Raw genomic sequence first — 24,573 nt, 5'->3', positions numbered from 1 at the left:
TGGTAGTAGTAATAGTAGCAGCATCGTGCCTGTTATTTATAGCAGCTACCGGTGGCACCTCCTGCCTCTTTGTGACAGCAGCGTCCTGCGTCTCAGTTGAAAAATGCCAGCAGTTGCCAGAGGTCTGAAAACTGTTGCTCTCTCTAGTTGATGCTAAACTGCCTGTGTTACAGGCAGTTAAATGTGTGTGTAAATGTGTGACATTTTTTTCTGAACACAGGTTCCATAATCTTTTGTGTTAACTCCCTAGTCTTAATACCACAAAGTCATCTGTTTCACCATGGCTGTATTTTTATTATTTAGAGTAAGATATGCTTATTGAGCCAGTTATTCTCCAGTAACTTTGTGAATGCAAAAACATTGAGAGAATTAAGAACAAATAATGGAGTCATTATTTCACTAATCAAAATCACTGCCGCCTGTGATTTTCCCAGAGGCCTCAGCGTGGTCCCTGATGAAGAAGTCATTGAGATGTACGAGGGCTCCCACGTGCCTTTGGAACAGATGAGCGACTTTTATGGGAAGGTAACGAGAAATTATTTATTTAATTCAAGCAGCCTGTCTTTTTCCTTTTCGAAACGTGGCCTGGTAGCTTTAGGATCTTGAACTACTGGACTCTCTGCTCATAGGGAATCAGTAAGGACATTTGGGGTTGTGTTTTGAGAGACCCTCGATTTGAGAGAGATGGGTATGTTAGGGTCTCTCCTGGCCTCTTCCATGCTTCTCCTTTCTCAGCCCTTTCCCCCCCTACCTGGTGAAGGCTCTGTATACCTTCCTTGTACCCCCTCGCTTGCCACCATCTCCCCGTGTGTGTTCCCACTTTCTGGATTAAGTCATTGGGGGCTATTGTACAGCAGCTGTTGCCTCCCCTGAGGTTAAGGGCAGCACGTCACTTTGTGCCAAAGGGAAACCTCTGCTTTTCTAACTTTTGTGGTCCTCTTTGCTGTCCGAATTTCTGCTTCTTGTACTATTAGATGCGCTCTTATTTGCATTATCAAAACGCAGTGAAGATGCCCAATCAGCTGGTAAACTTAGTCTTATAAATCACAGGTGTTCAGGGAAAGGCTCTTTTCCAAACTCCCATGTGGGCTGTGGGTGCTCAAATTTAGGAGAGTTAGTGGCTTTTTATGCCATTCCATGGGCAAGAATCAATTTGCTGGCTTTCCTCTGTGCGTGATGAAAGCGTGTGAGCTTTAAGACGGATGGAGCCAAAGGAGAGGAAAGGGAAGGTGGTTAGGCTTTTGGGGGGAAATCAGGGCATTTCCTTGGAAATCCCACTTACACTTAGAGTGAGACGTCAGCTCTGCCGTGAGTGACAAGAAACAAGGTGAATGTTTTTACTTTTTCATTATTAGAGTTTTCCTTTCCTTGTGGGGAGGGAGCCAGATGTTGACGACCAGAATCCCCTGGGTGAATGTACAGTCTACTGTGGTGGCGGCTCCCTTGCTGAAGCCTTCCTCCCTGCCTGCAGAGTTCCCACGGAAACACCATGAAACAGTTCATGGACATCTTCTCCCTGCCCGAGATGACCCTGCTGTCCTGTGTGAACGAGTACTTTCTGAAGAACAACATTGACTATGAGCCCGTGCACCTGTACAAAGACGTCAAGGTGGTGTGGACATGGGGTGCCGTGACGCTGCATCTCTTCTAGCTGCTCAGCAGAAGTAACAGAATCCCTGGCCTCCCTTGTCGGCCGGGTCTTTGAAATCATCCTTTGCTTGGGATCTCTTTTATTTGTGGTTTAACCCTAAAAAATCCTAAGAAAGATGTTATGTTAGGAGAATTGGAAGTGAGTCCAATTGGCTCTTAAAAGAAGAGGGTACTTGCTATCTGGATTTCCATGTGCGTACATACACACATCATTTACATGACGCTGTGTTTATGTATTTTAATTTACGTTCATATTCACATGTGTCTATAGATATAGTCTTTAAGCTGTCTGAACTTTTTTCAGTACTTAAAAATGTTTATATATTGCTTATTTAACATATATTTTTAATACTTATTTCTAAGCATCTATTATTTAAATATCTGTATTTTTAAAAGATCCATATGTACCTACTACAGTGTTTTTGTTATGTGTTCATGACTGCCCTGAATCATGGGTTTCAAGAAGATACAGGATGAACGAACAGTTTCTCAATATCAGTCTGGTGTTATTTGAGCTAAATTTAAGTATTTAGTTTTGGTTCCTCCGTTTTGCTCACACAAATACTTGATCTTTGAGAATCTTTACGAATCACTGGTAGTTATGTAATCCTTAGCGTTCATGAGGAAAGATGTTTACTGGAAAGTTCAGTTTTTACTATGAAGTGTTACTGCCACTAATAGTGATGAACACACATGTAGAGTTTACTGTGTTCCAGGCACTATTTTTCTGAATGCTTTATGCATATTAACTAATTAAATCCTCACAAGAATGCCCTGAGCTCTTATCACCTTCCTTTTACAGATAGAGAAATTGAGGCACAGAGAGGTTGAGTAACTTGCCCAAGGACATCCAGCTAGTAAGTAGCAGAGCCTGCGTTTCAGGCCAGGAGGTTGGGCTCCGGCTTGCTCTTAACCACTGCCTTCTGCCGATGCGCAGTTGAAACAGGCCTGTGGTGGAAGATAACTGAGGTTGAGTTTACAGTCCAGAGGTGCTCATTCCCGACGATAAGCACCTACCAGTTTTCTAAGGCTTATGGCCCAGTTTTTCTGCAGCCCAGTCCCCTGCTACAGACTCCAGAAAGTTTCCACGTGCCTCCAGGAGTGCCCATCTATGTAGTAGACCTGCTTAGAGCTACCTGAGAGCGGGGCTGTGCTCTGAGACCTGCCAGGCATCAGGCTGCCATGCCGCTGGGCCTTTCCTCACGTCTGCCGGCTGGACCACATCTCTGCCCGAGTTCCGAGATCCTTGACAGTTCCTTGCCTCTTTGGTAGCACTGAAGAGAGGAGGATCCTGCCTTCTCTGCCCAGCAGAACCTGCTGCTGGGGTCCAGGGAAGGGTGCAAAGATGAAAAGAGCAATAATTCCCTTTGTTCAGATGACCTGGAATTGTTTGATCATGATACTGCATATAAATGACTGTTTATCCTGTGGGACTTTATTCAGAATTGTTCATACAAATTACCTCCTCCAAGTGGCTTTTTTGAAAATTGCACTGGAAACTGCTGCTATCACCATGGGAACTTAAGTTTCTTCCCAGGGGCCACCTGTGATAAATGGACCAGAATTTAGATTTCATTTAGTGCTTGGGTTGCCAGGCTTCTGCAGACAGACATTATCCTGAAGGCCATTTCGCTTGTCCTCTTACTCAGACTGTCTCAATTATACTCTGACTGATTAAAAACGTATCTTTTGACAGGATTCAATTCGGGACGTGCACACCAAAGGAATCATGTACAGAGCAATTGAAGCAGATATTGGTATGTACTGGATGTTATCGTGAAAATCAGCCTTTCCCTTTGCTATGTAATTACGCAGGCATTTTACTCTCACTCCAAGTGCTGAGCAGGGGCTGTAGTACCTCTTCTGAGTGCAGTGCAGGGACCTTGCATCCTGGCGCCTTAGATGTCTCCCTCCCCTTTGTCTCAGAACTTGACATAATCCTGACTGGAAAGGAGAGGAGCTGGCAGCTGCAGCCACTTAATTTTTTCCATTTAGACTGAAGAGGCAGGGTGTTGGTTACTGATGCACCGGGTACCGATATACTGCCTCGAACCCAGCTTCCTGAAGGCTTTTCTCCCCTCAAGTGCCCTAGACAGTGCTGGACCCATCTGCCCCATTTAGGAAGTGCTTGCAGATTGACTGACTTCACCCTGAAACTCTGTGTGCATTTTTCTCTTGCTCTTTAGAAAAGTACATCTGCTACCCTGAGCAGACCCGTGCAGTGTTGGCCAAACTGGCTGATCACGGCAAGAAGATGTTTCTCATCACCAATAGCCCCAGTAGCTTTGTGTAAGTTCTTCTGTGATTCCTGGCTAGTTTCTGGCTCACTTCCTGTATTCCATGTATTTTGATAGTTGGAAATTCGAAAGAAAAAGTTGCAAGAATAGTTAATCCCTGCAGTGTTAGACTAACCTGGCTGAAATATTGTTCTAGGGACAAAGGAATGAGGTATATTGTTGGAAAAGACTGGAGGGACCTGTTTGATGTGGTCATTGTTCAGGCGGAGAAGCCAAACTTCTTTAATGATAGGCGGAGGTAAGTGTCTGTCTTTTTAGGGACTAGATTTTATTCATTTGCTGCTGCGAATACTTACGTAATGTGTCTTGGTGAAATCCAGTTGGAAAATCACAAGCATCTAACGTCATAGCTTTTGATTTTTAACCCTCTAGCAAGTAATTGCAAGGAAGGTGGGATGAGTACATAGCAGACAGCTGACACCTCTTGAAAAGGTTCTCAATTCAGTTCTGGCTACTTCAGTCCTATGAGTCAGGCTTTAAGAGAACCATTGACAACAATGAAAATTCCAAACTTAGCGTCACTTAGTAAATTAGATCTCTCGATGCAGATGGCTTGTGAAGCATAACAAAACAGCAACAGCAAACCACCTGGTGGGTATCTCTTTAAATAGAGCTCTAAATGGTTCACTGACAATTGCACTTAGATTTTGCAGAACTTCTCTGCAATACAGGTTTTGCATCAAGTGGAGTAAATCTAGACCGAAACTTAAAGTCTTTCTGCCGCAGAATCCTTGAGCAGTAGAGGAATGGGAAAGTGTGGGTCGTGAAGGTGACTGGGCTGTGCTCTTCGCGTTTTGTGACCGAGGCTCGGGGGTCCTAAAAGGTGATTTAACGTGCGGGGCACGTTGCGGATGACTCTTGGTGCGGTTCACCAAGAGTCATCCCCCACAAATGTCAGTAGTGTTGAGAGTTACTGCACTAGGATTATAAAAATAATTCGTATTTGTATAACAGTGACCTACTTTGGAAACACTTTTACCCACATTTCTCTGTTCTGCAGTGGGTAACCACGCAGCCTTTCCCTCTCTGCTAGGTGATTTAAAGCATAATAATTCGGTGCCCTGTAGTTTGTGTTGAGTGGATTAAATTCCTCTTACGATGCTGAATTCCAGTTTTCCAAGTGTCACAGTGACTCCTGGAAGAAGAGGCACACCTAAGAACCATGTGCGGAGACTGAGAAATCAAGAGAATGTAGGAAAAACAAGAGTGTTGATCAAAAACAGCTGTAAACACTGGCTTGCTGTTTGGTCAGCGATAAAACGCACTCCTGCATTTTCTTATTAGATCCCAGTGGGGTGGAGTGGTCAGGGGAAGGGCCCCATCTCTCCTTTCACCTCCCTCCTTTGTCATGTTTATACTCAGTGGCAGGACCCTGTCTCGGATTCGATTTTCCCAGCACAGCGCTCTTCCTTACTCTGGGTGCCTGGATTAAGAATTCTCTACCCCTGTTCATCCCCGTGTTATTTACAATGTTGAAGGTTAGAAACAACCTAAAGGAACGTCCATATGAGGGGATATTATGCAGCCATTAAAAATGAGGTTTTGTTTTTTTTTTAAATGGCAGTGAACATGTTTTACGACTGAAAGAAATGATGTATGAAGGTTACATAATCACATGGGAAATTGCTCACAGCCTTGGAGAAAAAAGATACGTATTAGTATCCACAAATGATGCTCATTTTATGTTCATAAAAAAGAGAAAGATAACAGATACATAAAGACTGAAAGATATCCATTGAAATGGTGTGTTTCTACCTGGGTACTGGCATTATGATTTTCCTTTCCTTCATTGTATTTTTCTGCATTTTTCCAGATTTTTTTGCAGTGAGTTTGTATTTTTCTAACCAGGAAAGCAATCCAAATAAGTGTTACCTAAAAAAAAGAAAAAGGACAAACAAACCTTGTGTTTTTTGGACTAGCACCCCCAGGGTGAGGAATGAGGCCTTTATTCTTTTTTTCCTATTTTTCCATCATAAAATAATATGCCCAGTTCTCTGATCTCTGATGTGTTTTGTATCTAGAATGGTTGCATTTCAAGTACAAAGCTGGATAAATATACTAAGCAGTATTTCTATAAGCTTTTTTTGTGTGTGTGAAAAGTTTTCTACACGGTTGAATACGTTTAGAAAATCAGGGCTAGAGAGTTTCTTTATAGGAGGGCTTTTCAGAGCCATCGGTAACTTTTAAGGAGGAACGGGGATTAGTGGATAGTGGATAGTGTTTTCCAAATATATTTGACCCTGGAGTTCTTTTTTTTCACTAACCTTCTTTGGATACCGGTGTCCGAAGTTTGGGGTGTATTGCACGAGGCCTGGGAACGTGATGGTGGGGTCTCGGTTTCGGCTGGCTCCTTTCTGTTCTCAGGGGCTAACCGTGGAGTTTCTCATATAGCACACAGCCTGCACTGGTACCACACGTCATAATGTTTCCCGTTTCTGTTGTTAGACCTTTCCGGAAGGTGAATGAGAAAGGCGTCTTACTCTGGGATAAAATCTACAAGTTGCAGAAAGGCCAGATTTATAAACAGGTATCTTGTGACCCATCTGTCCTTTTTGTTGCTGTGCTTTGTGATCGGTTATAATGATAACAGCTGACATTCGCTGAGGCTTGCCATGTGCCAGGCACAGTCCTGAGGGCTCTGCTTCAATGGACTGTTTATAGCTTAGTGGCAGAATTTAATCTTAAGTCCATATATTTTCAATGTGCTATGTGTAAATTAGCTCAGAGTGGAACAGTTTTTGAAAAAAAAATTTTAAAGCATTTTTTCCATAGGATATAAAATTTAAGATGCTAGTAGTAAACCTTGGAAATTTCTCTTTAGTAAGTGTTTAATCACATGACATCGTACCCAAATTGGTAATTATTTCCTGATGAACTGTGTTTTATGTACAGTTTTGATGTATTTCAGTATCATATAAAGCTCTCCCGTGTTTGAGTAAATGATTGAATTGCTGTCCAGTTTTGTGTTACTGAAATTAGGTTTTTTTATCTTATCTTTAAATGTTTTTATATTTGTGTAATATTTATAACATAAAATTACAGAACAGTACTATACAGGTTTCTTTTTTTTTTAAGTACTGATACATTCCTGTTGGATATGTAACAAACTGCTGTATGTGGCACTAAGTATATTTTTTAGGCCTGAAAGATTAGCTTTGAACAGCCCTCCAAGTCTAGGAAGTGAGCCGAAGAAAATTGTTAAGATGTAGCTAAAGCTTTGCTACAAGAATGTTTATCATGAAGTTACTTACAAAATGGATAACAAGGTAAATGTCCAGCCTCAGATAATTGGTAAAACGAATCATGGTAGGTCTCAGCTGCTAAAACTACATGGCAGGCAAATATTTATTGACATGGTCACAGAACGTTAAGCGTGAAAAAAAAAAGATCATTACAAAGATATTCAGTATGAAGCCCTTCTGAAAAGTACATTTGACTTAGAAGAAAGGTCTAAAAGATTTCACATAAAAATGTTTTTTATCTTTATATTTTGATATTTAAAATAAATTGTAAAAGCAAAAACATTTTTTTAAGTTTTAAAAGGTAGATATCGGGACTTTCCCTAGCAGTCCAGTGGTTAAGACGCCGTGCTCCCAATGCACAGGGCACGTGTTTGATCCCTGGTTGGGGAACTAAGATCCTGCATGCCGCATGGCGTGGCCTAAAAAATAAATAAATACTATAAATAGAAATTAAAAAACAAAAGTAGGTATATTGGGCCATGGGTTATACAGGTCTGTTATTTGTCATACAATATAACACCTATATTTTTCTGTCATTGCAGGGTAATTTATATGAATTTTTGAAGCTTACTGGATGGAGGGGATCCAAAGTGTTGTATTTTGGTGACCATATATACAGTGACCTGGCGGTGAGGAACCTTTTTTCCTGTTTCTTTGTTGGGGACAGTGTTAGGCCCACTTATTGAGGAATTTATCTTTTGTTTAAGACCATTTTCATACTTTCATAAAAGTGAGGAGCGGGCCACATATCTTTCTTTTTTTTTATGTCTCATATTTTACGTAACAGGGTGGATCAGAGTCATGAAATAGATTATTTTTTTGGGGAAATGATGGAAATTAGCAGTTTACTCAGTTTATCAGAAAAAAATCTTTCCATTTAGGTAATGGTAAGAAATAAATGTCCGTGTTCTTTCCTTTCCCTTTTATTATTAAGCATCAGAAACATACAAATGCTTCGTAAAATCTCATAAACATCAGTCAGGGTTTCTTTTTTTGTGTGTTACGCAGGCCTCTCACTGTTGTGGCCTCTCCCGTTGCGGAGCACAGGCCTCGGAAGCGCAGGCTCAGCGGCCATGGCTCACGGGCCCAGCCGCTCCGTGGCATGTGGGATCTTCCCGGACTGGGGCACGAACCCGTGTCCCCTGCCTTGGCAGGCGGACTGTCAACCACTGCGCCACCAGGGAAGCCCAGTCAGGGTTTCTTTTGCCAGCCAGTCATTTTGAAAGAGTACAAGACTGGCATTTCCAGGAAATAGCTATTATGTGAAAATGAGGCTTTTCATGCCCCTCGGAATGACTAGAGTGTCTCAGGACTTGAATTATGATTTAATGTATAATTAGTGCAGGACTGAGTGAGTCACATCTATTACCACACTTGGTTCCTTGTGGAATGAATTTATGTTTGTTAAGTGATTCCAGGAGAGGTTGCACAGCACATATTTTGCAAAGTCTGAATGAAGCTCGGTGTCCAGGAGGTAACAAGAATAGGTTGTGGCCGGCTGTCAAACTCCTCTGATATTTCTGAGTATTTTGATATTTCTGAGTATTTTGGCCCACCCTGGATTGGCCTCACATGTGTGCACGTCTCTGTCGCTCTTGGACCATCGAAACGGTGACCTTTAATGGCTGAGCAGTAGGACCATCTGGGAAGCATTTCAGAGCACACGTGCCTGAGCCCCACTGAGGTCTATGGAGTCAAACTTTCTAGAGGTGGTGGAGGTAGAGGGTTGATTCCAGTGCCTGTGTGTAGTGACACCCTTCCCAGGTGACTCCAGTACACGTGCTGCATAATCGTGTCTGTCCAGTGGGTTGAGGTCTAGTGGCAGGAATCGTGGGAGAATTGGAAAACTGAGGTTTTCATCCCATCTCTGCTCTTTATTAGCTGTGTGACCATGGGCACATCCCTCAAGCCTGGATGCCTTCATTTGTAAGAAGAGTGAGATAAGCTAATATATACAAAAGTGTTTAGTAAAGTAGAAACAAAGTGCTCCCTTCAGGATGTTGGCACTCCCAGAATGTCCGGCCAGGTGACGTGGCATCACAGCATGTACCTCTTGCCGTGTGGCCTGTGGGCCTTGAGGATATAACTAACTGTGTGCTACCCTGGAGGCATGTAGGTACGTGGCCCCATGAGGTGACACACACACAGACAGGTCTTAGCACTATGAGAAGCAGTTTGTCAGGAATGCAGTAGTTTGTCAAATGTGGTCCCCATGACATCGGCATCACCTGGGAACTTGTTGGAACTGCAGATTCTCGGCTTCACCCCAGACCTCCTGAGTTACAAACTCTCGGGGTAGGGCCCAGCCGTCTGTTTTATACACAGCTTTTCGCACTAAAATTTGATATCGAGATAATGCTGGCCCACAGAATGAGTTAGGAAGTGTTTCCTCTTCAGTTTTTGGAAGAGTTTGAGAAGGATTGGTGTTAATTCTTCTTTACATGTTTGGTAGTGAAGCCATCTGGTCCTGGGCTTTTCACTGTTGGAAGGTTTCTGATTCTCGATTCAATCTCCTTCCTAGTTAGAGGTCTATTCAGATTTACTGTTTCTTCATAATTCAGTCTTGGTAGGTTGTGTGTTTCTAGGAGTTTGTCTGTTTCATCTAGGTTGTCCAAGTTGTTGGCATACGGTACTCAGTTCGCAGTACTCTTTTATAATCTCCCCCGCCCCGGCCCCCCCGTAGAATTGCTGGTAACGTCACCACTTACATTTCTGATTTTAGTAATTTGAGTCTTCTTTTTTTTCTTATTAAAGGTTTGTCAGTTTTGTGTTTTTTTGCTTTTTTTTTGAAGAACCAGTTCTTGGTTTTGTTGATTTTTCTCTGTTGTTTTTCTATTCTATTTATCTCTGCTCTCATCTTTATATTTCCTTTGTCCCGCTAGCTTTCAGTTTAGTTTTGTTCTTTTTCTAGTTCCTTTAAGGTATATAGTTAAGTTGTTTTGAGATCTTTTTTTAATGTAAATGGCTATTGCTATTAATTTTCCTTTTTAGTATTGCATTTGTTGCATCCCATACATTTGAGTGTGTTGTGTTTGCATTTTAATTTGTTTCAAGGTATTTTCTAATTTCCCTTGTGACTTCTTTGACCCATTGGTTGTTGAAGAGTGTGTTGTTTAATTTCCACATATTTCGGAATTTTTCACTTTTTCCTTTTGCTGTTGATGTCTGCTTTCATTCCTAGTGATCAGAAAAGATACTTTGTATGATTTCAGTCTTTTAAAATTAATTAAGACTTGTTTTGTGGTCTAAAATACGGTCCTCCTGGAGAATTCTCCATGTACACTTGAGAAAAATGTGTATTCTGCTTTTGTTGGGTGGAGAGTTCTGTATATGTCTATTAGGTCTAATCGATCTGTAGTGTTGTTCAGGTCCTCTATTTCCTGTTTGATCTTCTGTCTGCTTATTTTATCCATTGTAGAAAGTGAGCTGTTGAGTTTCCTGCTATTGTCGTAAAGCTGTCTTTTGTTCCCTTCAGTTCTGTTAATGTTTCCTTCATATATTTTGGACCTCTGATGTTTGGTTGATATGTGCTTAGGATTGTTATATATTTTTGGTGAATTGACCCTTTTATCATGATATAATGTCATTCTTTGTGTCTTGTAACAGTTTTTGATCTACAGTCTATTTTGCCTGATATGAGGATAGCCACTCCTGTTTCCTTTTGGTTATTACTATTTGCTTGGAATATCTTTTTTAATCTTTTCACTTTCAACCTATGTGTGTCCTTAGATCAAAAATAAATGTCTTGTAGACAACATATAGTTGGATTCATGCTAAAGTTGGAAAACCACTGTTTCAAAGTGATCAGACCAATTCATTAACATGTCAGAAGTTATGTGGGTAATGAACATTACCCTTCAAAGGAATCTCTTGAGAATGTAGATCCTTTAATGTTGCTGCCGTTTTTCAAAATACATTCAGATGCCCCTTTTGGATTATATTTGAGAGCCAATTTGAGGCATAGGAGAAAATTAGTTTCATTATTATTAATTTATTATCATGTACTTTAGTCTTAGGAATGTTCCAAATGATTTTTTTTTACCTATTTTCAGAAATAAGATTCACCTTCAAAAGTTTGTCACCACTGGGAATATTTAAAAGAATGTGATGTATGTAGGGTCTCATATTATAGGAGAAAGAGAACTATTGAAAGGTTTAAAGAAATTCAACCATTGAAGAAGGTAGGCATCCTTAGGACACACAGAGCAGAGATTCTAGCTTTAGGTGAACCGCAGAGTGAATTTTCAGAATAGTAAGCCACATACCACTTCTCTCCTTAAAACCCTTAAAAGCTCTCTCCTTACAAGCGCCCCTTTCTTCCTCAGAGTAAAAGCCTGATTTCCTATAATTGCCCTCAAGGCCCTGCTTGATCTCTCCTTCCCCAGCCTCCCTCTATGAAGGCACCTCCTGCCTCTGCCCTCTCTCCTACTCTGCTCTTGGCTACCTGCCTTGCTGTTTCTTAACACACCTTGCTCCCAGCATGTTCCTGCCCCAGAGCCTTTGCACTTGCTCTTTTTCCAGGCAGAATTTTTCTTCTCCCACAAATTTGCATACTTTTACTCTCCTTACCTTCAGATGTATTAGCCTTGTCTTCCTAATCACTCTATATAAAATGGTAACTCCTTTTCCCTCTTATTCTGCTTGATTTTTGTCCATTGTATTTCTTACCACCTGCCATTGTGTATTTACTTGCTAATTTTTTGTCTCTTTCCCATGAGAGCAGGGAATTGTTAGTTTTGTTCATTACTTTATTGTCAGTATCTAGAACAGGGCCTGGCAAACTGTAATATTTAATAACTGTCAAATGAGAAAATAACAGCCATGCATTATGGTGATTGTGTATCTTAGATTTTCTAGGACATAACTTAGATATTCTGGCTTATTAATGTCGTATCATGGGATTACAATATTTGGAATGAAAACGTGATCATATATGTTGGTATTGTGTGATCATTCCAAGTCTGAGATTCCCCATAACCCAGGAGGTTTGGCATGCGGTGGGTGCTCCCCAGTGGTCTGTGGAAGAATTGAGTGAAGACCTTCAGTAGCATTTCAGTTGACCCTCTTTCTGCCCCTGACCTAAATGTGGTTCTATAGACCACGGTTAATGATTCCAGATCCTGTGTTTCTGTGGGGGCTGTGATTCGCCGCAATTATTTCCGGAACAGAAACTTTCTTGGGGTGAAATGGTCAAAGCCTGAGGCTAAATTTGTTTTAATTAAGTGTAATTCATTGAATTCAGCTTGGTTAATAACTAACATTACAGAATTTCTCCTGGCGGTACGGTGACTTCAGGTATGAGGTCCTAGAAATAATGCAAAGCAGAGGGATTTTCTCAGTACAGCTCAGACAAGGGCGATGAGGCAGAAAGAAGTCCATGGCATGCTGCATTGGCTAGAACTGTGTTCCGGAAGCTGCTGGAGAGCTGCTAGCTCTCCCAAATTAAAACGTAACTCAATGAATGTCTGTTGCGTCGGGGAAAGGTCATGAAATGGTTTAAATTCTGTTGAGATTAATGTTGACTTCTTGTGATCTTTGCATTCAGGACTTGACCCTGAAGCATGGCTGGCGAACGGGTGCAATTATCCCAGAGTTAAGATCTGAGCTCAGAATTATGAACACGGAGCAGTACATTCAAACTATGACCTGGCTACAGACCTTGACTGGGTTATTGGAGCAGATGCAGGTTTGGGATTTTTTTTCTCTCCTACTTTTTCTTTAAGGCTGAGGTTAGTCCACTGGTCAAAGTTATTTTCAGGTATTTTTATGTTGAATTGTGGTCCTGAAGTATGAGGCATAAATTATCCTGCAGAATAACCACTGGGGTGTTTTTGCCCCTAAAAGAGTCTTACTATTTTCCCTAAAGAGAATTTTTTAAATGGCTCCCAAAGCCATTTGGAGAAAAGTTTTGTGGGGCCCGTGTGGGAAATCTGGTGTCCTTACTTCCCCACCAAAGCCCCATTGGGAGATCAGTGGGATCTAAGAACCTCTGCCAGTGTTTGGGTCCAGTCCTGCTTCGACCTTTAGCCTGCGGTGGGACTTCTCCGTTCTGGGCCTCCGTTCCCCCGTCTGTAAAATGGAATGAACACTTCAGCCTGGGCACCACGGCTTACTGGGAAGAGTCTCAAAGCAAGAGTCAAGATCCCTGTGTGCAGCCTCCATCTGATTTTGAAGATAACACCTACAGTTGGCTGGCTCACTGCAGTTCAGTGGTGTATTTTTCTTTCTGTAAGTTACATAGCCAGTTTGGGGCAGTTAGTGAGGAAAGTTGTTTCAGCAGTGATTTCCTGGCCTGTGGAAGCTGCCCTGTGTTGCAGCTGCGACCCCTCCCCAGTCTCACGACGCACCTTGCTTTCCCACCTGGTTCAGCTGGCCTGGCCCGCAGCTGTCTCGGGGTGAGTGAGTGCCGACTCCTGTAGGTTAAGGGGCATGGATGCTTGCTCTCTTGGCTACGGCCTCTGGCCATGGCCTGGTGCCCACGGCCTGCCGGCCTGCTTTGGAAATGGGCCGGGAGCCGCCTTGCCTGGCCCAGCTGGCAGCAGACTCGGGCAGGGCTGCGGGGAGTGGCAGGTCCTCACTCCAGGGTGCACCCTTGCAGGGCGTGGGGCCTCACACGTCGCCCAGGCCTCGCTTCCAGCACGCTCTGGCTGCGTTGCTCCTTGGCTCATCTCTCATGAGGACTGGTTCTGTTTTCCTTCCTGTGCTTGTCTGTGAGGTGACCGTCTAAAAATAAAAGGCATCAGTTCTGGGTTAATGTAGCTTTAAGTCTGCGCATAGGTCATACAGTAATAATAGCTACTCTTCAGATGCCAGGCATTGTGCTGAATGCTTGCTCTGCAACATTACTTATAACTCATCCCAGCTGTCCAGTGTACGATTTTCCACTTTAGAATAAGGAAACTGAGTGTTTGAGAGGTTGGGTAATATGTCAAAGGTCATAAAATGACAGAGCAAGAACTTGAACCTAGGCTGCCTGGTGCCCAAGTCCCTGCTTTCAAGCGCTGCACTGAAGTGTTTCTTTGCTGTGCGGTTTAGAGCTCTTGGGTGTAGCCAGACCCCTTGCCTTAGGTGCGGTCTCTCTGTGACACAGGTAGCTTGGTCAGCTACACAGATGCAGCCTGCAGGTAGATGGTGTCGCTGCATTTTAGCTTTGAGGACAAATTTATTTCTTGTTTTCCTGTCTCTGACCTGTATAAAAAGTTTGATGAATAAAGGAGTGTGTGTTTTAGAGAACAGAATTGCTGGGAAGATTTCTGTGATTTATAGAGTTAATTGTTTAAGGCGTGGGGTTAGGGAAGGAAGAAAAGGGAATTGACATTTATGCTGCCACCCCATTTTACAGGTGAGGAAACAGGCTGAGAGATAAGTAACTTTTCCAGAATCTCAAAGTTAGTGACAGCGGAATCAAGCGTAGAAGCAAGCACTTCCTATGCAAACAAACAAACAAACAAAAAAAAGAACTTACTATGCTCCAGACTCCAAGCGCTTTACGGGCATTTCATTCAACAACAGCTCTTGGAAGCGGGCACTGACATCACCCCATTTTACAGATGAAGAACCGGAGGCAGAGAGGAGAAACTAACTTGCTGGGCTTCGACCAGGCTGTCTGGCCCCAGAGCCCTCATCTCCGTGCTGTGTCACCTCGGTGTCTGGAACACTTTTTTACAGCATTCCGACAGGGTAGATTCACTAGGACATAGAGGAGGGTGGCTGATAATTAAAAAAAATATCCAAATGAGCATCACTTCTCCCTGTTCCCTGTCTACTCTCTGCCTCTGTGTTCACCTGGAAAACTATATATTATTCAAGTGATCCTGTGTCAAATGTTTCTGTAGCTCCCGTTTTTCTGATAGTATGCACATAGCATATTATCTGGACTGTTTTCTGAGGAGAAAAATTTGTCCTCTGAGGTTGGGTGTGGTTTTTTTTTTTTTTGGAAGCCAGCAGTGTTGTTTGGAGCCCAGTCTGATGAATTAAATGCCAGTGTTGAAATTGTGGTTTTAAAAAAGTAGCTATGAAGAATAATTTTTGTTCACTAGCCTTGAAGTGCACTCTCAAGCCATGAGTGTGGCTCATGGTGGTAGTGCCGGTGGACGGTGTGGTGTATAGGGTAGAGGCTTCCCAGGTAACCACGTCGGAGCCACGTTTAACCCAGGGTGGACAGGCTTCTGCAAAGAGCCAGCTAGTCACTGTGTTAGGCTGTGCGGGTCATACGGTCTCTGTTGCAGCTACTCAGCTGTGCTTGTAGCACAAAAGCAGCCTTAGGCAGTATGTAAACAACCGGTTGTAGCTGTATCCCTATAACTGTATTGGTGGACACTGAAATTTGAATTTCATATCATTTTCACGCATCATGAAATTATTTTTCTTTTGATTTTTTTTCAACAGTTTCAAGAGGAAAATCCTTTCTTAAGCTCATTAGGCCAATAGAAAAGTGGGTGGTGGGCTGGATTTGGCCTCCCCTGGCACAGGCTGTCAGCCTGCCGGCTAGATTGCGATATCCTGCTCTCACAGGGCTGGGCCGGCCTGTACAGTACATTTTTGTAGATTGTAGTCATGAAGGGCTGAGTATGCTAACTAATGAGTGAGGCTAAAGATGGCTGAGGTGACTGTAGGATGAGCCTCTGGTGTGGGCTTCTGGTTAGTCTTTTCTAACTACCCACCCTTGAGTACATGGTATCACTTAAAGGTTGATTATAACTAATTAATACCCAGTCTTTGAAGTATTTTCAAGTAGATTTCAGACACCTGAGATTGCTGTTGTACAGAGTTTGGCCTTGTAGGGGGATCAGAGCTGGAGAAAGGTGTGGCTCAGGAGAAATTGTTTTCTTTTAATGGGAGAGCCTTGGGCGTGTTTAAACGCTGATGGGAAGGATCCAGTGCTGATGGATCAATCCAAGGAGGTGGATCACGTGGGAGAGATGATAAATGCTAGAGAAAGGGCAGGTGGGAGGGGGGTGCGGGTAGGCCTTGGATGGGAGGGTACAAGGGGAGGCTGGGTTAAGGTGCACACCCCCAGAGCTCATATGCCCTCTCCTCTGGGGATGCTCCTGGCTCAGATCTCTGGGGCGTTCCTCCTTAGCATGTTCCTCTGGCAACCTTGGGCTTTGCTGGAGGTGATCTGTCATCCTTGGCTGCCCCCCAGTCTGGAAAAGCTGTGCTGGAGAAGGTGCCTTGGACTTGGAGACTCTTCATGTCTGCGGAGCCTGCCCTCAGGTGGGGGGCCCACCTGAGGGGAGAGTGGAGAGAAGCATTCACATGGCCTGTGGCAGCTAGTTTCCAAAAGGAGGGAGCAAGTAGATTCACTTTGGTAATCTTTCTTCTGGCCACTAGTCAGAGAATTCTCCCCTCCTGCAAGTACGGGAGAAGCTTCTCCTTCATACAAGTGCAGTTCGTGGGCCACGAAGGGTGTATGGGCAGAGGTGGGAGGGAAAATTCCCGCCCACAGATTGATAGCCCATCCTGTGTGCTGTCACACTGTTTTGTCCTGATCTGCTTACCTGGGTGTACCCCCCGCCAGGGCTCCATCTTTTCCTGTCTTACATCTTCAGTAGATAGCACAGTGCTTGGTGCCACACAGTCGGTGCTGAATATGTATATGTACACGTGTGTGTATGTGTATGCGTGCATATCTGTGTACATGAATGTGTGCATGTGTATGTGTGTATGTGTATATCTGCATGTATCTATCTATATGAATAAATTCCTCATGGCACCCTACAGAGTTTTGACCTAGTCTCATACTTTGTAGTGCCTAAGTTCTATAGTGAGTCATTTGTTGATCTAAAATGTGAGCGCTAATTGAAACCACACTCGTAGGACCTACCTCAACACCTCCAGATGTGCTGGACCAGTCTTCCGGTGCTCCAGTAACACACGGCCAGTGGTCATTCAGTGGTGGCTGCTTCCGGCTGGTGTAGGCAGCGGTGCTGGGCCAGAAGTCCAGATTACAAGCTCAGGGTTTTGTCTGAGTGGCAGAGGCCTGTAGCAGGTGACTTAGTCAAGCTGTTGACCTGGGCATACGTGATACACAGAAGGGCCTTGGCTGCCACGTCAGAAGCACATGGTTTGCTTGTTCGGTGTTTTCCTCCGGGTCCTGAGGCTGCCCCTGTAACCATGGACTCCAGGGAGCCCGATCTGGCCCCTGTGGTCACGTGCACCTCTGGCTGCGCCCGAGGGTTCCCGTTCAGCCTCGGGAGCCTTGGAGAGAGACTTGTGAGAATCCATGTGTTAGGGTGTGTACAGTTGTCATTTTCTTTTTGCCTTTCGCTCACATTTCAGCCCACCCAGAAAATTCTCTGCTTCTCTGTCTGGGTGAGGTGCTCTACCTTCTTGCCTCTTATAAAAACAATTTTTTTTTTTCTTAAACACTTTAAAAGATAATATTAAGGAAAAAGATTAAAGCCAATTATAATTCAACTACCCTTGCACAAATTAAAGAAAAATTTCCGTGTTAATTTCCAAATATATGCACATGTTTTTTACATGCTTGTAACTTGTGGATGTACTGTTACACCTGCTATTTCCACTTAACTGCCGTGTGTGTGTGTGTGTATAATACGTATATTTATGATATATATAAATGTGTATTAGGTAGCCTGTATTAAGTATATGTTTATGTGTGTAATGGATAATCCATGTGTAATGGATACATTACGCACGTATGATACACGTATATTTTATGTGGATGCATGTGCATTGTGCTTATACAAAGCCTTTAATAATACTTTAATATCTCCAGTTTAATAGGAGGCTTGCTTATTGGCATCATAATATGCCATCTGCACTTGGTGGAGAAGGGCCGATTGCAGCTGGGAAGTCTGAAAATGTATTATTTCTTGCAGGTGCCTGTCTCTTAGACCTGAATAAAATTCCTCCCGGAAGAGCTGCCCATTAGAAAATTCTCATGACCCAATAGGTTTATTCATATCCAGAACCTTCTCAGTACTTGGCTTGTGTCCTGCAGGTTCACAGAGATGCGGAGTCACAGCTGGTTTTGCAGGAGTGGAAAAAAGAGAGGAAGGAGATGAGGTAAGAGCGGCCTGTTTCGCATAGAGTCAGTCCCCCGCCCTGGCCACGCTCACTCAGCCCACGTGCCTGGCGCAAGGCCTGCCTGAAGCAGGCTTCGAAACAGTCTTTCTCAGCTGCCAGGGGTGACTGTGACCCCCCAGCATCGAGAACGATCCAGCTGCCATTAGCGACGAGTGACATTTCCTCGAGGCAGCAGTGAGCTCCCTCACACCTGCTGCCTGCCCTCAAGTTTGTTGTCTGTCCATCCCTCCTCCCATCCCTCCGTCCTTCCAGCCCACTTAACGTCCCCGTTTGGGCAGCCATTGGTCCAGTTGTTGGCAGTGCCGGTGGCACAGCACGGCTAGTGGGACAGTAGCCACCGAGGCACAATTAATTCTTGGCTCTTGTTGATTTACAATATTGTGTTAGTTTCAGGTGTACAGCTTCAGATTCTTTTCCATTATAGGTTATCACAAGATACTGAATATAGTTCCCTGTGCTCTCCATCCTTGTTGTTTATATGTTTCATATATAGTAGTGTGTATCCATTAACCCCACGCTCCTAATTTACCCCCGCCCCCCTCCTTTTCGCTTTTTGTTTTCTCTGTGAGTCTGTTTGTGTTTTGTAGATAAGTTCATTTGTATCATCTTTTTAGATTCCACATATAAGTGATACCGTATAATATTTGTCTCTCTGTCTGACCTGCCTCACTTAGTATGATAATCTCTAGTTGCATCCATGTTGCCGCAGATGGCATTATTCCATTCTTTTTTATGGCTGAGTAATATTCCATTGTATATATGTACCACATCTTCATCCAGTCATCTGCCAGTGGACATTTAGGTTGATTTTAAGGGAACGATTACTCTTAAGAGGCCCTGTGTACAGTTGTGCTTTCCTGTAGCAGAGGATGGATGCTGTGCACGTAAACACTGTTGATGTGACCATTTCTGCTCTTGTGGTTCCCCCCACACCCCCCTCCCGGGCACAGCTGTCCCTAAGGTTTGGAAGTTGTGCTCACTTCCTGGGTTCTGGCCTCTGAGCAGTGGGCAGCCTGGGGGGGTGCTGGTGTGCGTGGAGAAGGGCAGAGTCCATCCCTCTGGGCTGCAGAAGCCACGGCTGTATTGAATCAATCCTTCCTCTTCCCTCTCAGCGTGCTGGCTGTTGGGGGCTTATTCCAACGTGAGTATTGGTCTAAAATGTTGGGTGAGAGGGTGATGTGCCTATAATGTCATTTGACTCTGGGCCCCTTGCCCCTGAAGGCCAGACCTGAGTCCTACACTCCAGGGACCTCAAATTATTAGAGAAAAGAATCGTTTCACCCGGCAGAGATTTTGTTTTGAATTCGAATCTCTAACAACCTCACATCTCAATGAGATTTTTCAGTAAAAGTTTAAAAACCATTTATGTTGCTCCACCTGCAGACCTAATTGAGGTCTTTCAATTTTCTACTTTTTATTGTTGGAGCATCTGCTGTCACCATATGACGAAAGAAGGCCTCTACCAACTAGTGGCTTTTATCACACAGTTGTGTAAAGGATTATGTTTTTTGCTGTGTTTATAACTGATTTTTTAACAGTCAAATGGTATTTATCCAGTTTGCTGGAACAGTCTGTGTGTAGGGGTCCTGGCCATTGGATTGGATGGTGTGCATACCCCGTGTATGTGTGACGGGGTGTTGTTTTACACACAGACACGTGTCTGCACACCTGCAGGGGCTTAGAGCCTGGGGTAGGGTGAACAGTCTTGCAAGATGACTGTAATCCAGGCTTTGAGGAGGTGCTTGAAGCTCTGTAGTGGATGGTAGAGATGTGTTTACATCACTATAAAATAATCCTTAATCTCTCAGACATAAAGTACTTTTGAGTTTATGATATGCTTTTATTTCTCTTTCCTTACTTAGTTCTCAATATAACCTCATGAAAAGGGGGCCTTTGTCCCATTCTATAGACAAAGGAAGTTTGGAGACTCTGAGAACAGTCTCCGTCTCTGTGGACCTTCAGAAGCAGCTCCCGCACCCTCTGCTTTTGTTTGGGAAATGGGGTGTGCAGGTTTAGAGGCTCACGTGTTGCCGCTGGAGCCTTTGGCAGTGTTCTCTCTGGCTGGCCTAAGTGGGGAGTGTGATCAGAGCCAGTTGATGGATGAATGGACAGACTGTTTTCTCGATTAGAAATCGGAGCTGCTCTAGGCTAATTGGAGTCCTATACGTGTGAAAGAGTGATTTAAAAAAAAAATCTTTTTATTGACGTATAGTTGATGTACAGTATTACATCAGTTTCAGGTATACAACATACGGATTCACATTTTTTATAGATTGTACTCCATTTATTGTTATTATAAAATACTAGCTATATTTTCCGTGCTGTGCAATATATCCTTGTAGCTTATTTATCTATTTTAAACTTTTTATTTTATATTGGGGTAGAGTTGATTAACAACGTTGTGTTGGTTTCAGGTGTACAGCAGAGTGATTCAGCTATACGTACACATGTGTCTGTTCCTTGGGAAACGGTGATTTTGGTTTTATTTGATTTCGGTAGCTAAAAGCAGACCTTTTGGGAATCACTGTCTGTTGCTTCTCTCTTCTCTTGCCTCTTCAGAGAAATGACCAAAGGTTCCTTCAACACCCAGTTCGGAAGCTTGTTCCGCACAGACCAGAACCCCACGTACTTCCTGCGGCGCCTGTCGCGGTTTGCCGACATCTACATGGCGTCCCTGAGCTGCCTCCTGAGCTATGACGTCAGCCACACGTTCTACCCCCGGAGGACCCCGCTGCAGCACGAGCTTCCTGCCTGGTCCGACAGGCCCCCGACCGTCAGGCTGCCGCTCCTGCAGGAGGCCCAGGCCAAGTAGCCAGCGGCCCAGGCAGCCTGGGCGCCAAGAACCAGGACCGGCGGCGGCCCCGCACCGGGCAGACTTTGCATGGACGTGACTGTCGCTTACGGACATGCGTTGTGATATCTGTTTTGTACATTACGGAGGATCCCCCCCAGCTCGTGAAGACAGGAGCTCGCAGCCCACGGGGACCGCCTTCCTGTACATGTGGGGACAGTGGCTGCCTTCCTGTCAACACCCTGTGATCGCCCTTCTTGTTTACTAAGGTACCGCGACTGGCGTCAGATTTTCTGGGACGGGGAGGCTTCTTGATACCATCTCTGGATTCCAGCAGGTGACGTTTTGAAACTCTTCTTGACTCTTCCACGCAAAACGCATGGAAAAAGTGAACATTCACAGGCAGTGCAGGGGCCCAGTGGTGTGCACCGGTGAACTGCTCACAGAAAGCTGATGCTTGAGCGAGCGCTGCGATAGCATACCAATGTGTCGGCGGCAGAGATGGTCCCGACGGCAGCCGGTTCCCAGATATCTTCTGGTGGTAGGGCTTTGGCACGCTGGTGCCTCACTTGAAAGCAGACTCAGCCTCTCTGGAAGTCTTTCGTGAGAAAGAACAAGGGGAGTTGCAGGTCCTTGGCCTTGATTGTCCTCAGTATCCGTGTCCCGTGTCCTGCCCCCTGCTGGGGAAGGACCGTTGTGCCCCAAGTGATGGGCACGTTCACTCTTCCCCGGAAGAGGAGGGCAGAGAGAGAAGAAAGAGCTTCTGGTTAAATTTCCAGCCAGCAGAACAGACTTTGTAGAATGAGGCTGTGAGAAACGAGCAGGTCAGAAGACAAATGCCAGTGCATTTGTGTTGGGTCTCCCAGGAATTTATTTCAGCTGAAACTGCTACCTGTCTATTGCTTGAATGTGATCGTTGGAGGATGGAAAATGAAACCAAAAAAAATGTCCTTGTAATGAAGAGCCACGCCGTGACGCCTACTGGCTGTGTTGCAGTCTTATTAACGTGTATTAACCAGAAACCGTCCTTGCTGGAGGGAAACGAGCAGATGCCCGTCCCTCCTGACTTGTCAGCCGAGGAGAGGGGCTTGAATCTAGCAGGAGGGGAGGGAGGTGGTCCTCTCAGCCATCTTCCACCCTCTCCTCCTCTTAGATTGCTTTCCTGCCATGTTTGTATGTCTATTTTGGGAGTTCGGGTGGTTTTCTTTAGGTGTCTGTGTTAAAGGTGGGAGAGGATCAAGGACGCTGAAGCTAAGAGGAACAGAGTTGGAAATGACCTAGCTGGCTGAGTGTCCCCATTTCCTTCTGAGGACAAGGCAAGGGACACGCATCCTTAAACCTGAAGGGTGCAGGTACAGGAGAGAGTGCTCGCTTATTCAGCGTTTTTAATGGATTCGTGTATGGAGCCAGTTGTTGATGAAATGCTCGCTTGGCCTTCCACAGGATACCTGCCCCAGTGTGGAAATTCGATGAGTCCCATAGCATGCGTTGTAATGCTGCTTGTTATAATGGGAGTGTACGTGTGATATTTTCTTGTATTTAACTGAAATAGTGAAGGTGATTCTCTAGACCTAATAGGCCCAATTAGCCCCCGTTTTTTCCTTCTGAATTTTATTTTAAACACAGTAGTCCATTCCTGTTTCAGACAGCAGGAGGCATTTTGTTTGCTGTTTGTTAGCGCTCAGGGGTTTTAAGCATCCGAGTGCATTGGAAGACTGGCGTTTTGGGGGTGCAGGTGGTGCCCAGAAATGTTCAGTGTTGGGGTCCTCAGAGGATACACTGGTGCTTTGGGCTGTTAGTTTCTGCTTTGGAGAAGCTGAGTGAGGAAGTAGGTATTATTTTAAAACATTTTCTTAGCTTTTATCTAATCAGGTATTCATTAGATATCTCCTAGGTGCCAGGGATAGGGTGTTTTGTTTACTCAAGAATGACGTACAACTATTTTTACAACCTGCTTTCATGTACATCTAGGTTGGGTGACCCAAGCCCGGGGAAAGAAAGAGATTTTCTGGGTGTGAATAATAAATTTTACGATTTATTACCAATTAAGGTTTCGGTCTGTGGGCCATGGTACGTGGTGGTATTGAGATCTCTCTGCGCGGGGCCCACCGAGCACGCGCCTGGCAGATGCGAACCCACGCTGGGGCCAGGACAGAGGCATTCTTGTCTGTGCTCAGTCTTAACTTGTCACTGTTGTGACTCAGCTGGTTTTCAGCACGATGCACTGCATTCCGTTCTTCCCGGTTTGTCCTCCGGTGCGCACACTTACGAAGGCATATGGGTACAAGGGAAGGGAGTCTATTTTCTACCACTTAAAACATCAGTTTGGAAAGTGAATGGAATAAAATTAGTTTGCACATTAAAAAAATACTTCACGTTTTTAGCATCAGTTAGACTGATTTTCTCTGAATGATGTGAGCAAAAATTCACAGTCCAGGGGCAGTCCTTGCCCCCCAAGGCTCACGTACCCTGTACCCTGTAGCTGGTTGCCCTGGAAGGAACCTGCACAACTCGTTTTTCCAGAGTTGTTTTTAATGGATGAAACCTGGCTTTTAATATATTTTAGGAGTTTGTCTTAGAGCTCCCACTTTCCTCCTAACATGGCCTCTTTTTTTTTCCCCCCCTTTTAAAAATTCTCTTCAGCTCCGTTAATGCCATCCAACATAAACCACATGTTACTGATTCAGGCACATCTCAGACTAAATTCCTAGTTGCTTTGAAGGCACTGGTCCTCTTAATTAGTGCAAAGGAGAAATGAAAAGTAATCTTTCTTCCTAGCTAATTTAGCTTTGGGTGACCTAAATAGCTTTCCCTCTCTTTTTGTCCCCAAAGGCCTCTAAAGCGGTAGAGTGTGTGCTAAATACTGGAATTGGATTCCACTCAGCCTAATGTTCATCTGTTGCACGCACTTGGGAGCCCTTGTCTCGAATGTGCTCTCAGACTAAATTTGGCCAGAGGCAGGGTTCCTTGATTGCTCTCTTCAGCTACTAGGGAGCCAACCTATGATTTGCCCTCTGAGTATTCATTTCCTTTTGTACCAGTTTTCTGCGTTAGCATATGGGAGTTTGGCTCCAAGTTCAGCTAACCTTTAATACCCTAGTGGATTGAAGAAAAGAAAGGAAGTGAAGTTTCCCTAATGCAAGGTTCAGCAAACTTTTCCTGTAAAGGGCCAGGCAGTAAATACTTTCAGCTTTGCGGGCCATTTTCTGCGGCCCCTCTCTAGGACTGGGCCTGCCTGTGGTCCAGTACAGCGTGGCTTATGAAAACAGGCTGCAGGCTGGATTTGGCCTTTGGGCCATGGTCTGCCGAGCCCTGCTCTGATGGATTGTGTTGGTGGCAATGGCGAGATGACCTTGCTGAAAGCATGCAGATGAAGCAGCCCACCGTTGGGTGCAGCCAGTAGAAAGAAGTTCTGTAGGTAAGTGCGCCATGTTCCCCTGCGAGCTACTCTCTGGGCATATTTACTTTTATGGCCAGTGGTAAAATACTGTGTTTCCAGCACACGGCATGATTGTCGTTGTGTAATTGAGCTGCCAGACTC

The 24,573-nt window shown here is 44.3% G+C and overlaps 1 protein-coding gene across 1 annotated transcript in view; it reads left to right on the top strand.

The window, feature by feature from the left end:
• The window catches only part of NT5DC3 (5'-nucleotidase domain containing 3), a 53,371-nt gene extending 32,310 nt beyond the window's left edge, over positions 1 to 21,061 (top strand). The window contains exons 5-14 of the mRNA XM_007454273.1: positions 435 to 525; positions 1,472 to 1,609; positions 3,347 to 3,407; positions 3,837 to 3,939; positions 4,084 to 4,185; positions 6,393 to 6,474; positions 7,732 to 7,818; positions 12,735 to 12,875; positions 18,156 to 18,220; positions 20,801 to 21,061. Of these exons, the coding sequence (XP_007454335.1) occupies positions 435 to 525; positions 1,472 to 1,609; positions 3,347 to 3,407; positions 3,837 to 3,939; positions 4,084 to 4,185; positions 6,393 to 6,474; positions 7,732 to 7,818; positions 12,735 to 12,875; positions 18,156 to 18,220; positions 20,801 to 21,053 (1,123 nt within the window). The 3' untranslated portion in view covers positions 21,054 to 21,061. The remainder of the gene's footprint in view (positions 1 to 434; positions 526 to 1,471; positions 1,610 to 3,346; positions 3,408 to 3,836; positions 3,940 to 4,083; positions 4,186 to 6,392; positions 6,475 to 7,731; positions 7,819 to 12,734; positions 12,876 to 18,155; positions 18,221 to 20,800) is intronic.
• Positions 21,062 to 24,573: the final 3,512 nt, after the last annotated feature.

This window comes from Lipotes vexillifer, unplaced genomic scaffold, assembly GCF_000442215.2.
Source record: "Lipotes vexillifer unplaced genomic scaffold, Lipotes_vexillifer_v1.1 scaffold492, whole genome shotgun sequence".
Taxonomy (NCBI): domain Eukaryota; kingdom Metazoa; phylum Chordata; class Mammalia; order Artiodactyla; family Lipotidae; genus Lipotes; species Lipotes vexillifer.
The sequence above is the reverse complement of the archived record's forward strand: the minus strand, read 5'-3'. Positions and strand labels throughout refer to the sequence as shown.